This window comes from Chamaea fasciata, unplaced genomic scaffold (assembly GCF_029207755.1).
Source record: "Chamaea fasciata isolate MVZ Bird 193981 ecotype frontalis unplaced genomic scaffold, bChaFas1.0.hap1 SCAF_4, whole genome shotgun sequence".
Taxonomy (NCBI): Eukaryota; Metazoa; Chordata; class Aves; order Passeriformes; family Sylviidae; genus Chamaea; species Chamaea fasciata.
Window position 1 is genome coordinate 5,770,721 of NW_027094089.1, and position 18,092 is coordinate 5,788,812.

General features: G+C 40.5%; 1 protein-coding gene across 5 annotated transcripts in view; it reads right to left on the bottom strand.

The window, feature by feature from the left end:
• The window catches only part of FOCAD (focadhesin), a 170,857-nt gene that overhangs the window by 68,978 nt on the left and 83,787 nt on the right, over window positions 1–18,092 (bottom strand). For all 5 annotated transcript variants that reach the window (XM_066180782.1, XM_066180781.1, XM_066180783.1 and 2 more), the window contains 11 exons: window positions 11,208–11,249; window positions 9,784–9,892; window positions 9,158–9,274; window positions 8,566–8,804; window positions 7,683–7,772; window positions 4,773–4,920; window positions 2,772–2,891; window positions 1,775–1,897; window positions 853–930; window positions 379–450; window positions 123–225 (listed from right to left, as the gene is read on the bottom strand). In XM_066180782.1, coding sequence (XP_066036879.1) covers window positions 123–225; window positions 379–450; window positions 853–930; window positions 1,775–1,897; window positions 2,772–2,891; window positions 4,773–4,920; window positions 7,683–7,772; window positions 8,566–8,804; window positions 9,158–9,274; window positions 9,784–9,892; window positions 11,208–11,249 — 1,241 coding nt within the window. The remainder of the gene's footprint in view (window positions 1–122; window positions 226–378; window positions 451–852; window positions 931–1,774; window positions 1,898–2,771; window positions 2,892–4,772; window positions 4,921–7,682; window positions 7,773–8,565; window positions 8,805–9,157; window positions 9,275–9,783; window positions 9,893–11,207; window positions 11,250–18,092) is intronic.

An 18,092-nucleotide genomic window follows, 5' to 3' on the forward strand; every position in this document is an offset into this window, starting at 1 on the left:
GGCTGTCATGTCCTTCACAGGAATTCAATGTCCAACTTGTATTATCTAATGTGTCCCTCACTGTTTTTTAGTGATGTGCTATTTATACATGTTCTTTAACAAGCAGTAATAAAGCATCTTACCAGATGCCCTGCTCTGGGTAGAAGATGAACAGGACATGTGAAGACGTCCCAGAAGTCTTGCAGCATTTGTCTGAAGACCAATCTGCTCTGAGAAACTAATTATCTGTTGAGACAATAAACAACAAGTTAGACAAATTTCCCTACACTGTCTCGTTCAGGCTGGATACAGATGTTATGTAGTTTCTTTCAAACAGACCTGGCTTGCTTGTGCAAGGTGTCAATGTACGTTAGGAGGAAACAGAGACTACTTTCTTACCTGTGTAAGGGTTCTGATCACTTCATTCAGCTTACTTTGAAACTGTGAGGACTGAATGCTGTCAGATTTCAGCTGCAAGAGAAAAATAAAAAAGGTGAATATTTTAAGAGGTAAAGAAAGAAGCAAAAAACAGAAAAAATTCTGAAAACAGACTACATTTGCACCCATGCCTTTCTCTGGGGAGCAGGAGAGAGAAAAGGAGAAAGCTTACATGGCTGTAAACTTTTCCCCAGTGGCACTGCACATGGGCCATGCAATGGCAAAATGGAGCAAACCCCATTTTATGCATTACAATTCAATATTGCTTGGTTTGTACCCAACTTAAGTTATTCCAAAAGTGTGATGTCCTAGTTTATAGCCATTGCTGTAGGAGTGGGGAGGAGGCATCCCATCTTGCCTTCTAGCCAAATTTCTCCATGAGATTAAGGTCTATATATATAGAGTAAGAATATGTAAGAATAAGTATATTCTCACCTGAATCATGCCTCCTTCAGAGCCCACCAGTGCAACCAGCCCACTGACAGCAGCCAGACGCTCCATTGTTGGCGCACCCTGGAAGCATAATTCAGGACCAGTGAGCCAATGTGATAACACAAGACTACTGTAGGACAAAATGCTTGTTTCTTCTAACTCAAAAACAATGATTACTATCACTAGTAAACTTCTAATCCCAACAGCCTTTTCAGAACAGACTCCAGCATGGAAGATAATACTAATCTCTCTCTTGATGAATGAAAGCTTTATATGGACCTTCCTTACCACTCCAAATCTGAAATCATCATGGATTGACAAATCACCATTTTCCCTAGCACACTATGTATTCCACAAATATACCAGCATAATTCAACTCAAAACCAGTTTCTTTATTGATAATTACCTTCAGCTACAATCTTAATGTGTAAATTTAGGGTTTGATTTGAAACACCTAACTTTTCCAGATGAATTGAAAATATTATAATGACTAAGGCACTATAATCACCCTTCTTTTTTCTAGTTTTGACATGTAGCATGTGATTTCACAAGACATTTTCACTTAATAACCTAGATTTTAATCTTGGGCACTGTTCCAAATTAGTGAAAATGTCCAAATGAAGACCTCATTGAGATAAGCATTTCTCACAGATTTTTCAAGCGGAAGAGAAACAGGAATTTTTTCCCTTTGGCAAATAGCCCGAAGTTATACTCTTGCTTCCAAATATCAATCAAACAGCATATTCAGATAGTCGTAACTTTTCCTAGCATCACTCCTGCAGAAACACACAAAATTATGTTCCTACTGTTGATTTTAAACCGCACACCATCTCTTCCCTACCTCCTCTACCCTCCAACCATGCAAAAAAAACCCCAAACAACAAAACAAGTACAAAACCCAGGATATGTATTCAAACTCCTTTACCTCTGCAAGCACAATTTTTATCCAGGCTGGCATTAGTCTGTTGCTCAGGTCCTGAGCTTTCCCATGACCACAAGCTGACAATCCATGTACTATCGCACCTAAAGCTAAAGCGAAACTGTAGGTCTGTAAAGTGAAAAGAACTTATTAAAAACGGAATTTACAAAGGAGTCTGTATTCTTTTATACATTTATTACTGAAACATTACTTACATATTTATTATTTCCTAACAATTAGAGGTAATATCTTTGTCTAGAATACCAGATGTTTTCTTATTTTAAGTGACATGGGATTTTCTGAGATTAAATCTTAGGTACACAGAGCCTTTGTTTTACAGCAGATTTTCTGATATTAAGATAAAAAGCTCTAGCACATGTAATTAACTCTGATCTCGCATTTTTCAGATAAACATTCCGAACAGTTGATTAATGTAAGAGCAGGCTTTGATTCAAAATGGTTGCCACGCCCTGGCTCCCTCATTTCCTGGCAAACATTTACCAGAAAAGAACTTGCACTAAGATACTGAGATTATTGCTGGCAATTTGAGGGGTACCCTAGAACACTAGGGATGAAACAGACGCTTGGAGGACGCTGTGGCTATGGTTATGATGCACTGCCTGGTGATTAAGGGAAAGCAAAAATTCAGAACAGCACAGTTGATGTATTTTCCCAGCACAAAAAAGAATTTATAGAAATATGCTATAAAGAGACAATAAATGGTAAGGTACATGGACTTAAGACATCAAACGTAACAATTTGTCTTCTAAATGCAATCAAACACAAAAAACTTGCTCATTGTCGGGTAATCTCTATATGCACTAATAAATCAAGTGGTAGTCTTAGTAATTGCATGGAATGCAAAATTCATTCAGTATTAGTTAATGATGAAAGTAGATCAATATAATTGTCTTGAATTACAGTTTGCGTAAAGCAGTATCGAATATTAAACAGAAAAAGAGTCAAAGAGAACTGAAGCAAATCTCAAACATGGACTTATTACCTGCTGATTATTTTCTGCTAAGGTCCATAGCTTGCTCATAGCCTTCTCAGCCTCAGCTGCTTCTATGATTCCAACACTGAAAGCAGAGACACAGGAACAGGCCACAGAATAGGCAAGCACCTGAAAAAAATTTTATTCCATCAACTAGTTTCTAATCAAACTCACTGTAGCAATGGTCACATTGAATAATGTGCCAGCATGATAAAAAAGACATAACATTTTCAGTTCATATTTTCAGATATTTATTCCCTTTCTGAAAGATTCTTCATTTAAGAATTCAAGATGCCAGATGCTAATAATGTTAAACTAACACAACTAAAGCTTGGAAGTACTTCTGATTTTACAGAGGTCAAACTCCTAACCTTCCACACAAATGTAGCTATTCTCTCAACACAAGTATCTGATCATTATTTTTGTAAGCATACTCTGCATGCACTGCTCCCATCAGGACTACAAGCAGGTCTACCATGCCAGAAAAGGAGCATGTAGAGCTGTCTCTCACACACAGCTCACAATACCAGCCCCCTGTCTTTGCAGAAGCATTCAGTAGCAACATTGCTTTTCTGTTCTCCTGCTTTAGCAACGGAGAATAAGGAAGTGAACTCTGAACTACCAACAAAGCAAGTGTGCCAACTGTTTAACCTCCTCTGTACCAAAGTTAAGCAGCAGAGCAACACATGACTCTGAGGGAGGCAGAGACCACTCACCTACTATGCAGGATTGACATAAATTTGACCTGTAGCAAGTAATGTGCAGATTGTACCTCTTGCTGCAGCAGGCCAAAATTACTTCTCAAGTATTGGGTTATATCCAAATCATTTACAGTTCTGAAGGAGCCTCTTGTGCATCTCGCATTCATCCTAGAGTGCTGCCCAAATTTTACAAATTTTTAACGAGGTCTTAATTGCAAAGGGTAGGTTTTGCTTCTCATCCCAAACTATCTCATGATGTTAAACAGCTGCTGCCTTTCATCTCAGTAATTGCTACATTGAACTCAGTTTCATTTCAATATTGCACTTGAAGATCTCTGGGGACCAATAAATTATTTCACAGCTTTAAGTAATTTTAGTGCATGAGCCATAAACTGCAAAAGGCTAATCCCCAACATATATGTACTGCCAAAAAAATATACCTCCATGGAAGAAGATGTTTAACAAAGAGCTTTCAGAACACTCCCAACAGAGGGAAAAGAATAATAACTATCAATCTCTATTAACTCTCATTAAAAAAGAGGATTATGCAACTCAACTGCTCAGCTGCTCTGGGCTTACACAGATCATGTACAGACAGTGTTGCTTTTCTTGTGGAAAACATCTGCTTGTTCTGGTTTTTGTTTTCTGTCACAAACTATTTGAATTTCATCAGTTTTTATTCTGAAGTTTTACCTCAGCAGAGTTACAGGCTAAGTATATGGACCATGTCAAAACTTAGAGGACATATCCTGGAAAAAGACTCCCTGAAATGCAGGGCTCAGTTTAAGCATTCGAAACATAAAGATAATAGTAAATGCAGCCATAGCAGCATGCACAACTACAAAATTCACATTAGCAAGTGACACCAAATTTCAAAGAAGCATACAGAAGGCCTATTGAAGGAGGAAGTATTAGCATTTAAGTTCTCTCTGAGAGTAGTAACTTGTCTGCTTTTAGTAGATCAGATAAGCAATAAGCAATTGTACATAAGAGACCCATATCCATAGTTACTCACGATCCAAATTTCAACAATTTAATTTGGGGTTAAGGAATTTAAAAGATCACATCTGCTATCTTTTCAGGCAGTTTCTTAATGTATGTAAGCATTACACATTATTCTATTCTTACAATTGCTGTAATTGTCACCTTTTTTTCCCAGCAGACACTAACCCATACATTGTGAAAGAAAAAGCAGAAATCAAGCCTTCCAGTACCAGAGATAAAAAGTATCAGCAAAAAGACTATAGTTATTAAAGGGAGGCAACAAAATAAAAGGAAGATTTAAAATATGTGATAAAATAGGTCATACCTCCTGGACTCCTCTGCTTTGGTCCTCACTGCTGTCCAGGTATTTGCAGAGCTTTCGCAATGAAGCAGAAACGTGTACTCGCGATTCTGTTTGGCTGCTGTGACTCATAAATGAAAGAACAAGTCCTACTCCTAAAATACATCCAGTGCTTTAATAGAAAACAAAAGAGAAAGGATTAAGTATGCTTTGGCTGCTTTGAACTCCCTTTAAACCCCAACAAAGTTTGTGGGCAAGAAGACCTCTTGGCCTTGCCTGACTACTAGCCCTGTAGATATTTTATTACCACAGTCAATTTTGCAAATGGTTTTTATTTCACACACCCTTTTCAGGAAACACCAGATGAAAGAAAAGCATATGAAGAAAATGTGTATTTAAATAATAAATCCTACACATACAGCCTCATTATTCCTTCTGGCTCTGAAGAACCAGTAGCCCCAACAATAAGTGCCACAAACTAGTATGAAGGAAGTATGGATCCAAATTTCTATGTGCGATTTGTCCTAATAGTATAAACTAGGAAATCCCAGTTAAACATATTAATTGCAGGTTCATTGGGTGTACTAGCATCTGCTGCTGTCAGACTCCTCCAAGAGTTGTTTCATTTGCAAAAGTAATGAAATGAGTGATCAAGCCAGAGAGCTGCTAAGATGGCTGCAGAGATTAAGGTATTCACTTACATTTCTTAACAAGAATGGTCAGGTATGCATTCTAACCCGTATGTACTAAAATTTGCCTACGTTACAGTGCAGCAGCTTCATCAGCGCAGACATATCCAGCACAACTAACCGTTTGATGCTGAGGATACTTAAAACTGCAACAAGAACATTGTTTCAAAGGACATAATTTAATAGGGCAGCTGGCACAAACATCTCCATAGTCTCTGCCTTTTTTTCAGATTTTATCAGAAATTCCATTCTGGACCAAAGATCTTTTACGAAATCCTGCATGTGTGCTCCTATAACAAGTTCCAAGTCATCAGTTTTGTCAGAAAACTTCCAAACAGTTCTGACTTCCATCTTGAGATACTAAAGCATAGCAGACACTTATTGCTCTGAAGGTGATCTCTCACACACTCACAACAGCTCTTATCTGTAGATGATTTTTTTCCCTGTTACACATCTCACTGACACTGCTTGTAGCAAGAAGCAAGCAGTCAAATTAACATGGCTAGGATCTTAGGCAACTTCCTAAGCTTCTCCTATCCAACTTAAAAACAGCAAGAGCTGCTGCTTTTACTCAGCTAAGTAAAAAAGAAACATCTGAGAATAACTGCAGTCATATTTTTAAGATAATGTTTTACAGTAACTGGGGATTAAGGATGATTGAGCATGGCTAGAAGACACAGAGGATTGTCTTAGGAGTGGTATTTTTTCCAGCAAAGAACAAATAAACATTTTTAAGTAACTGAATCCTGATCTGAATTCATGAATAGCCAACAAAACAAGGACATGGCTTATATACAAGAGCTCTAAATTCAAGTTTACACTACTGCTTGTTGACAAAACTACACAGAAAGAAAATGGAATTTCTCATTAGTGCTATAGTATTTTACATTGTTCACTGTTATAAAAGACTTAAAACATAATCAGAGAATAAAGCAAGAATAAAACTTCACCTTCTTTGCTCCACTTTTTTTAACTAACAGTTGGTCTCAATTGGCTACCTTATTTATGAGCTATATAAAATGATATATTTCAGGTATGTTTCATCTACTTGATATCTCAGATTTCCCAGCACATTTTAAGTGTTCTACTGCCAGAGTATCAGGTTGCAGGGAGTCCTGCCTTCCACTGGGTGCAGCCTGAGCCTGGACAGTGCCAATTCCCACATGAGCACTGCTCAGCTGACCTATGGTCAAAACATTGTCAGCCTGTTTTTAGTAAAAACCACCAGTTTAGCAGGGGTGAAACACTGGTGAAAATGCTCATGTCTCATGTGATCATGATCTTGCCTATGTCACACTGGATGAAAAGGCTGGAAAGGACCTTCCTTTGCAACAGCTGTTTACAAGTATAGAAATGTAAAAATTGGACAATTCTGCAACATTTACAGCTTTATATTACTTCTTTTCTCACAGAGAGAATTCATACTAGACACCAACTTCCTCTTAAAACTTTAAAAATCATAGCCAGTACAAAAAACTACCCCCCTCTTCAATCTTCCCTCCCTTGCTTGCCATTGTTTCATGTTCTTCTGGCAACCTCTCGCCACCAGAAAAGTCTGGCTTGGCTCTTCTCTGATGCTTTGATCTCCAACTAAAAGGCTACACAAACCAGCAGCAATAGGCATGACAAAGGGGTGCAGCTGGTACAGTCCCTGTGTACTGTGTGTCTCACCCTGTGCCACTCAAAAGGCAACAGAAAACCTCACTAAGCTATACAGATTCACAGCCCAATGGTGCATAGCTGTGACTCCTCAGAGCTTTTCAGAAAGTGCACTGGAGAAAGGAGGCCGAAGGCAAGTGGGAATTATTACTGTTTCTTTTGAAGAGGGAAGAGCTGGGCAGAGTAATGCTCAAAACCAAAGAAAACCTCATACACTCTCACTGAGCCACTCAAGATACCGTGGTACCTTTCCTGATTTGAAAGAGAAATGACTACTGTGGAAGAAACACGCTGCTATGCTATGTTAGTTGTCTCATGGCAACTGACACATGTTTTATTGTCTTAGGAGTTCCAAATCCTGACTGTAAAAACTTAAGCAATGTAGACCAAGTCTGTGACTGACTGTTCTAGGGAGCATGTAGCCCTCCCTTCCAGCCTGCTGGAGCTGGTGATTTTACAGAAGTACTCAGAATGGGTTGTCTCCTTATCCTATTCTTATTCTTTGATGTGTAGAATTAAGGAAGAAAGTGTGAATTAAAAAGGTAGAGTTCAAAATAAAGTATCATCAATAATAAAGGAAACTCACTTGTACTCCAGACTCGTGTCAAAGCAACAGTCCTCCAACACATCCAGGGACTTCAAAAGAACCATGTTCATCTGTTGACCAGGTATACCACTACAAAACCAAAACAGAAACAAAAAAAAAAAAATCCAATACCTGACAGCAGAAGGAGGTACCTGATAAAACATGATCTCAGCTAAACCTGTAACTATTTATAAGCTGAAAATTCATGACATTTCACACTATTAGCTATGCCAATCTCTCCCCACCTCATTGCCTAAAAATAAAGATAAAAAAGATTAAAAATGAAGCATTTACATCTCACTCTAAAGATGTCATATGGACTTCCCTCTTACAAAACATGCACTCCATTTTCATAATGAACGGGACATTTTTAATGGAAACTAGCTCTATGATCTGATATAAGCTATAGCTACATCCCTATGAGTTTTGAGTTGTTGCAAAACAATGGTTTGAAGAATGTGTAAGATTAAACTTTCAAATCATGCAGGCAGTGAAAGAAAAACTAGTCTGCAAGAAATGGTTAGATAAATGCATTTATTTAGAACGGAGAATTAATTTACAATTATGTCTTCCAGCTCAACTAATCCCATTTAAAAGCATATGTGTTTCTCTTCCAGCTGACTGCTCTGCACTTTGTACCTTAGGATATTATGAAAATTAGACACTTATCCTGAAAGAATGACAAAATACCTAGGATAGCTCTGGAGGGGGCTAAAGTGGGGAGGAAGACTGATAATAGGAGGCACCTTTTAAGAAACATTACAAAGCCCTTCAAGAATCATTTGCCTATGAGTTGTAATTTTTTTAAATTCCTCAGAGTTTAAGGCCACATGCAGAAAAAGGAAGTTACTTTCGCAACTACATTAAATACAGTAGCTCTCACCTGACTTTTTCTTCATACAAACGTGACATGAACATCCCCAAACCAAGACCCATGTGGATTTGAACAGCCTGAGACTCGTCAGCATTTGTTTTTCCAGGTAATCTGTCAGTCAGCATACTCAGGACCTCCTCAATCTTCTCCTTGCATGATACAATGAAGACTGGTACCAGGAGGGACAAAGCTGCGGCTGCACAGGATCGAGCTATAATACTAGCAGTATTTTCACCTGAATAGGATTTCTGGAAAAACACAAAAAAAGAGTATTTCTTTTTCTCTTTGTCTTTTCCAGGTAATAACACTCAGCATTTGAGAAATTTAAAATAAACACTGAGAGAGCAAACAGAAGCAGCACAGAATGCAATCCAACATTCTTTGCATGTGGCTTTTACCATTTTGATAATAAAGACAGAAATTTTAGGCAAACAAATATAATCAGAAAACACAATGAAAGAAAATTAAGGAGAGCAAGGAAAGTTTTGATTTTCCTCTATTCCAACTACTACAGCTCAAACAGAACCAGGAAACTTCATGATTAGAACTCCAGGTATGAAATACAGATATATTGCCTTGCCTTTAGTACTACAGTACATACCTGATAGAACCATGGGAACACTTGACCTTTAGGTTGGTAGCGGCTATTCACAACGCTCAAGAGAGTCTCCGTGACCATGGAAATCCAGTGTTTCATAGGAACAAAATCAGGCTCAGTCTATAAAAATCAAACCCAAATACTCATCATTATTTTTTTAAATCAAGTTCTACCTAAATAGAAACTCGGCTGCTGATGTTCCAGCTGTGATCCATCATGAATGAGATTATTTTGTCTTTCCTATGTAGTGTAAGTAGCATCATTTACTTGTCAATGCTGACTCTCCAGACACTACTTTTGATTGAGTACTATTCAGTGTAGCCAAAAATTATGAACTTATGAAAAATGAGTTTGGCTGGCTTTCAGTGCCCATAGAGTGACCTCTACTTCACCTGTCAAAATGGTCAAATGGATGAGTTAGACATTATACTTCTTGTGACAAGTGATATACACTCTACCTGATTCTGTATAGATCACAGCATCTGACAGATGGCATTCACTGAGAATGGTGAAATTTGAACTTGAAAATGTAAAGTACTTCGCATCCACTTACCAGCCCTTCAAACACCGGGTCATATTACTTCTCTGAATTCCACTAAAAGAAGGGATCCTCTCCCAGAATCACTCACCTCAGGCACCCCTTCAGTGTCTGAAGAAAGGCTGCTTTCATATTTGGCTACAGCAACTGCAAGGCCAGTTAGAGCAAAAATAGAGTTTCCTTTCACTACTGGGCTCTCCCTGAACAGAAAAAGGCAAACAGTTAAGCAACATCATAGAGATGCTAGCAACAAAACATATATCTCAAAGCAGAAAAGTTATGCTACAGTTATGCTACAGGGAAGGGCTTTGCTCCTAGCAACTTCATCAAGCTCTCTTCTAGCTCAGCAGAAATCTGTTACATTTCATCTTCAGGAATTAGAGAAAGAATGGAGAAGTGTTTCAGTCTTTTTTTTTTTTTTTTTCTTGTCTGTCTTTTATATAAAGGCTAGCACACACAAAGTTGTATAAGAACAGAAGCCTTCTTTCACTATAATAAGGACTGCTACCCTGCACAGCAAGTAGCACTCGCAGAAATGCAGCAGTTGCTCTTAGCTAGCACCATTTCCATACAGGACAAAACAAAAACATCTTCAAATGGAGAATGTTAGAGAGGCAGATGCAGCTTCATTGCAACAGCATGAGAAGATTTAGCAGAGCACTCATTATTGAAATATCAGCTTAAAAAAAGCTTTGCATTATTTCCCTACACTACAAAAACACTAACATAGAGGAAAATGATAGGATTCAAAGAGTACTAACTTCTATGACAGTGCAAAAATTTAAGGTAATCAAGAAAGAAAATCTGCCACTGACAAAAAAGAGGGAAAACATAACTGTGTTCAGTTTTGTATAAGGAAGTACATTGATAATCTAGTCATGGCCAGAAAAACATACTGCAATATAATCCTGATGGAACTCTCTTACATTGTTTTACAAAAGCAGCTGAACAATGTAACTGTATTAGACCACTTACAGGCCAGTAGACTCTTTGCACCAGTCTTCCATTTCCAAAAACTTCTTGACTGCTGCTATAAAAATATACCTACACTTCCAATCTAGCATTTATTCCAGATCCAAAGATATCATTATCACAGTAAAAGTATTTTCTGGATTTCTCTTTTGCTTTTTAAAACAAGAAACATGAGTCTTAGTGGAATGTCATGATTTGGAACAGTGAAACTATCTCCTCTCATATAAGAGGTACTTGCAAATAATTACAACAAGGTACTTATTTAAGTTCTTTGAAGTCTTTCAGTATCTTTTGCCTTAAGTAATTTCCTAATTTATGCATGGAACCTCTGCTGACTTGATCATCAGCTTCTAGAAGGCTACATTTCATTATGTACCTCAGAGAGAAACTTCTAAATTTACATATTCATGAAACCTGAATGCTTTTAATTTAATGAAGGTAAAAATCATCTTAACAAGATCTAGGAGGAAAAGGAGAAGTGTCCCACTCTTCATTGAAAATATGGGGAAAAAACATCATCTGTAATAATTTAACAGTACTTACTTGGAAGCACCTTTGATGACATCAGTCAACATATCTCTGACCCTGCAAGAGAGCAGAAAGTATTTATACCATGTTCATTATAGTATAGCAAGAATACAGCTAAATTCCTCTCTCTCTTACATGTGTCTATTCTAGATTAACAACTGTATCAGCCTATCAGAAGACTTAGCACAAAATATTTATAAGCATTTAATCTGTAAGAAATCTATGCACAAGCCCAAGTTTCTTCATGCTCATGTACACTGCCAGTGTTTCATAAAGGACTCTTATTTGACTTAACACTGCATTTTGTAAAGCGCTGGTTCATGCAATAGCCATAAATATGCTTTTTGAGCACATCAAACACGTAAATCTCCAGATCATTGTAAAATGTTCTAGCATAATGAAATCTGAATGTTTTATAAAGGACAAGCATCAAAATTTACTCAACTGTATTTCTGGAAACCACTACAGGCAGTTATGCTATGACATGGTATAAAAAACTGAATTAATTTAAATTAAAGCTTTAAATTAAGGCATGGCTACAATTTCTTACACATTATTGTAGCTGATTTATAATAGGCTACTTGTTTTCAATTGTTTAGTTTTGCACTCACATCAAGACCGAAGGAGAGATGCAATCTATCTCCTACACTGAAAGGTGTGGATGAGGAGAGAGCGCCTCTATTCTAAAATATACAATTCTATCATGACCATGAATGTCATTCCACAGAAACAGACAACTTTTGACTGAAAATGCATGTCTCCTAAAACAGGGCTGCATGTTAAAAGACTGAGTTACACTCAACCTTTCAAAGAAATCTACCCAGATTTTCCTTCATAATCACACTGCTTTTGCACAGTTTCAAAGCCACCACACTAGAACCATTTACAGCTTGGTAAATACCAATGCAAAACTGCAAAAAAAATTTGCAAAACTGACACAATAAAGGATTAACAGTAATGTTTATACCACATTGTCCACAATTAGGTTAACCCTAGTGGGCAACCAAAATGCTTAACAGCTACTGAAGTTAGGGCCCATGGAACTGGGCCTGGTTCCCTGCTGAGGAACCAAACAAATAATTGTGAACTGGAAAAGAAACTAAAGCTACTGCTGGGCTCTAGTTAATTTCCTGCTTTGATTTCTTTCCTGATAAAGGGAATTCTGTTAATTTTTGACACAGTTTGTATTATCACCATTTAAGAAATACAGAGCAGAAATTCTTTCAGGAAAAATCTACAAAAGCAGCATTCCTACAGGCCTTTTTATACCCTATCAAGAAAGGGATCAGTCATTAATAAAGGATCTTTTCTACAACTGTAGCATTTGGGATCTTACAATGCAACCCTGTGCTCCAGAATTAGCTGGAGTAAAACAGACACAAATTCTGAATTCTGAACTGAGTGGGACTTAGTAACACACCTTTTTGATTGAAACAGACCAAAAAGCATTTTGGCTTTGTGCATATTTTGCTCCCAATACACTTACGAAGCACAAAACTAGATATTTATTTTGTCCATGGATAGGTAGTTTTTTCTCTTGTGAAGCCTCCCACCTGAAGAATTTCCCTCCTTCTTCTCCTGGCCATGCACATACATGGCAAAACCCTGACAGACTGAGAGACACTTCTCATCTGACTGAAACAGAATTAGTGGAGGATATGGATCAGGGTGTGTATCATGTGCTTGCTTTTAAACAACATCCTCACACTTAATGCCAATTCATTATCAGTCCACCATGACATACATCAGATTGTGACTCGCATTTCTTTCATCATGGTATTTTCAGTGAAACAGCTCATTAAACTCTCAAGAAGGAAATTCTTATCTTTGCATAACCCTTCTCCTTAAACATCCCATAAAACCCCTGAATTCTTTCACTATTTCCAGCTGCTCACCCTACAAAGTTTCCAGGCTCTGTAGAGCGGAAGGTACCTGTGAACCCATCCATATGGAAATCCTTACAGCTACCCAGTAGTCTTTCTTCCCACTCCCCTCTCCCACCATGGTCACTGTATCTGGTGGTTGCTTGTTGTTTTATTTCATTTTTTTTCTTTAGTGCTCATTGTTGGGGGTTAGGTTTGTTCCTTCTTTCTCTAAAGAATTTTTTCCCCACAAGTTACCAAGGAGACCAAGTGTTAGATACTTAAGAGTACTTAACCGAAACAAAGAGGTAGACAAAGGTGGAAAGGAGAGATAAGCAGGTAAAAGACAAAGCTTGAGGCAGCTGCCTGCTTTTCTTTTTCCAGCATTCGAAGAGAAAAAGAACAAAAGAACGGCTGTTGCTGGCTAGAAGAGTTTCACTGTGGCCAAAGGGATCCAGTCCTGGGAAATCTACTATCACCAGTTCAGCCTGAATCCTGAGTTTTCCCTGCCACCCGCGAGAGCTGGCCCAGGCCCTGCCTCTCCTTCAGCTTCTTCAGCGCTGCTCCTCTTGCTGCAGTGTGACCCTGCACCCCCTGCGCTGCCGGGACATCCTGCCCCTGCCTGCCGGGACACCCTGCCCCTGCCTGCCGAGACACCCTGCCATCCCAGCTACCAGCCCGGGACTTATGCACTGTTTCAGCTTGGTGCTCTGAGGATCCTGCAGGGACACCGAAACCAAACTGCCCTGGGTTTTGTGAAACAAAGCCCTCAAGGTTCTTGGTACTGTTGTCGTTTGTCATTAATGCTGTAGTTGTTTGGTGGAAGGGGAGTTTTTTTTGTGTTTGTTTACTTTGTATTACATACTAGTAAAGAACTGCTATTCCTATTTCCCAAATCTTTGCCAAAGAGCCTCTGATTGTAATTTTACCTAGCAGATACCTGTCTTCCCAAACCAAGACAGATTTTGGCGCCCAACGTGCGGCTTGAGGGCACTGAGAAAAGAGAAGAGAAATAGCGGTTCTTAACTAACCTAGTACTTTCTTTTGTGTGCGTTGGATATAAAAACCTCATTAGGCTGCATCATGTGGTCTAACTTAGCCTGGTTTGGATGGCATGTGGTTGTGGCTGTATTCCTTCCGTTTGCAGGCCCCTATCTAAACATGGGCCCTATAACCAAAGCTACTGTGACTGTCATCCAGTTTATTTTATGGCTTAGTAAGGTGAAGAACTCATGGATTTTTAATTTCCTCTGGAAGGCAGGCACATAGATTCAGGGCTATTGTACACTAACTGTGTGTTTTTGGAGTTACTTTAACAATGGTACCTACTGTGAGGAAATGACACCGGGGGAGTTTTTTTTTTTCCCAACCTTTACCCATCTCTTTAGGTCTGCCCCACCAGTTTTTGAAGAGTTTAAATCCTCTCTGAAGGCTAATGACATCATACAATGGCTGGTGCTGCTAGTATGCGTATTCTATTTAGCATTCAGAGATAAGGAAAGATTGACCTGGATAACCACCCTGATACCTACCCCATAGAATGGGGATGATACCCCAGAGCCTGACTCTGCCCCACAGCCTGCCTCAGAAAGGACCCACCCGGATTGGGTTGAGGTTCTGGTAAAAGAGATGCATGAGATGAGCCAGATGCTGAGGGAGTACATTTCCCCAGCTCATGAAAAACCCTCCCCCTGCCCCGAGAAGGCAGAGACTGATGGTGCAGCAGTGGAACCCACAGACGTTACAACTGTCCAGGTTCCAGCTGAACCACAAGGGCAGCCACAGCCAGCAGCAGTCGCCCCTGTGGAAACAAGGAAGTGTAAAGTGAAATCGTCAGATCCTGGTATTAAGGATAAGAAAGGAAGGTCCTCACAGTCCACAGAAGAGCCACAGGTTGAGATCATCACTGAGTCCCTGACATATGAAAGTCTACGTAATCTGCAAAAGATACTGCACGACGAGGACGTGAGGCTTATACAGCCTGGCTACTTTGAGTCTGAGACCTTATGGGTACAGGCATACAACTAGATTGTGCTGAAGCAAGGAATTTAAGACCCTTGACCCAGGACTCGGGTATAAATCAAGTATTTGTAAGAAAGCAAAAGCCCCTTTCCCTTTGGGAACGACTTCTAATGAATGTGAGAGAGAGATTTGTCCACAGAAACAGAATGCAAGAGCACAACAATAGAATGCGATAGAAAACCCTTGAAGAAAGAATCCAACAGTTGAGAGAAGCGGCAGTATTGGAAGTACTTTTAGGAAGACCGGACAGCATGATAATGACCCCGACAAGGTTAAATGCACAGGGCACATGTTGTGGAATCTGGCAGCTCATGGACCATCTCAATACGCCACATTCATCGCAACAATTAATGCCGAAGATAACCGAGAGACAGTGGGTTCTGTTGCCAACAAGCTCAGAAATTATCAAAGTATGATCAGTGGCCCAATGCAGGCTCATGTCTCTGCGGTGGTGAAGGAACTCAAAGAAGAGATGAGAGAAATGAGAGAGGAGATGAGAAAGAACAGTTCCCATGTAGCACCGGTGCGAGTCACAGGCCCCAGAATCAGAGCCCAACCTCCCCCAGCGAGAGAGAGAGGGTACACCCCTCGAGCTGACCTGTAGTTTTATCTGCGAGACCATGGGGAGGACATGGGAGCGTGGCATGGGAAACCTACTTGTGTCCTGGCAGCATGGGTACGTGAGCTCAAAGAGAGAAACACTAACAGAGGGTGTTCCACTAGAATGAAGGTAGCCTCAGCCTCCCATGAGCAAGCTGCCAAGTACTACGGAGGTGGGAATGCTGTGTCAGATTCCCTCGAAGGAACCTCTACCATGTAAGTCCAAGAAGGGAATAATAACCAGTGCTAGAGGGGTCCTGCCTCTAGCCAGGAAGAGGCACGAGAAAATCAGATTTTTTGGACTGTGTGGATTCGATGGCCTGGCACATCGGAGCCACAAAAATATGAAGCTTTGGTAAATACTGAGTCGCAGTGTACTCTAATGCCATCGGAACACGTGGGAACAGAACCGATTTCCATTGCCGGGGTGACGGGGAGATCACAGGAATTGACTCTGGTTGAAGCCGAGGTGAGCCTGACCGGGAAGGAGTAGCAGAAACTTCTGATTGTGACCGGCCCAGAGGCTCCATGTATTCTGGGCATAGACTTCCTCAAGAATAGATATTATAAAGATCCTAAAGGACTCAGATGGGCTTTTAGAATAGCTGCTGTGGAGACAGAGAACATTAAGCAGTTGAACACCTTGCCGGGACTATCAGAGAACCCATCTGCAGTAAGACTCCTGAAGGTAGAAGAACAACAAGTACCTGTTCCCACCTCGACGGTGCACCGTCGCCAGTATCAGACAAATCAGGACGCCGTGATCCCCATCCACAAGATGATCCGTGAGCTGGAGAGCCAAAGGGTGGTCAGCAAAACCCACTCACCCTTCAACAGCCCCATCTGGCCTGTGCGCAAGTCTGATGGAGAATGAAGACTGACTGTAGACTACCGTGCATTGAATGAAGTGACTCCACCGCTGAGCGCTGCTGTGCCAGACATGCTAGAACTTCAGTATGAGCTGGAGTCCAAGGCAGCGAGGTGGTATGCCACTACTGACATTGCCAATGCATTTTTCTCCATTCCTCTGGCTGCAGAATGCAGGCCTCAGTTTGCTTTCGCCTGGAGGGGCATGCAGTACACCTAGAACCAGCTGCCCCAGGAGTAGAAACACAGCCCCACCATCTGCCATGGGCTGATCCAGGCTGCACTAGAGAAGGGTGAGGCTCCAGAACATCTACAGTACATCGATGACATCATTGTGTAGGGAAAGACTGCAGCTGAAGTGTTCAAGAAAAGAGAGAAGATCATCCAGATTCTGCTAAAAGCTGGGTTTGCCATCAAGAAGAGCAAAGTCAAGGGACCTGCCAGAGAGATCCAGTTCCTGGGAGTAAAGTGGCAAGATGGACGGCGGCAGATCCCCACTGAAGTCATTGATAAAATCACAGCAATGTCTCCACCGACCAGCAAAAAGGAAACACAAGCTTTCCCAGGAGCCATGGGTTTTTGGAAGATGCACATTCCTGAGTACAGTCAGATCATGAGCCCTCTCTACCTAGTTACCTGCAAGAAGAACAATTTCCACTGGGGCCCTGAACAGCAACACAAGAGAGAGTTGTTCCTAGCTCGATAAGCCCATGATGCCTTGGGTCATCAAAGCAAAGATGCCACCTATAAGTAGGCCCAAGACCAAGAAGTAGATTTAACCATAGACAGTATTTCTCAGGTTATCCATGACTGTGAGACATGTGCTGCAATCAAGCAAGCCAAGCGGGTGAAGCCCTTATAGTATAGTAGGCAGTGGTCCAAATATAAATATGGGGAAGCCTAGCAGATTGACTACATCACCCTTCCCCAAACCCGCCAGGGCAAGCGCTATGTGCTAACCATAGTGGAAGCCACCACTGGATAATTAGAGACCTACCCTGTGCCTCATGCTACTGCCCGGAACACCATCCTGGGCCTGGAAAAACAAGTCCTGTAGAGACATGGCACCCCTGAGAGAATCGAGTCGGACAATGAGACCCATTTCAAGAATAGTCTTATAAGCACCTGGGCCAGAGAACATGGCATTGAGTAGGTGTACCATATTCCTTATCATGCACCAGCGGCCGAGAAAGTTGAACAGTGAAATGGCCTGCTTAAAACTACCTTGAAGGCACTAGGTAGGAGAACCTTCAAGAATTAGAATATTAATTTAGCAAAAGCCACCTGGTTGGTGAACACTCGAGGTTCTACCAACCGAGCAAGTCCTGCCCAATCTAAGCCCTTGCAAACCACAGACGGAGATAAGGTTCCAGTGGTACACATGAGAGGTATGCTGAGAAAAACTGTTTAGATTAATCCTGCCTCCAGCAAAGACAATCCCATCCGTGGGGCTGTCTTCGCTCAGGAACCAAGTTGCACCTAGTGAGTGATGCAAAAGGATGGAGAGACCCGATGCATACCTCAAGGGGACCTTGTTTTGAGGTGAACT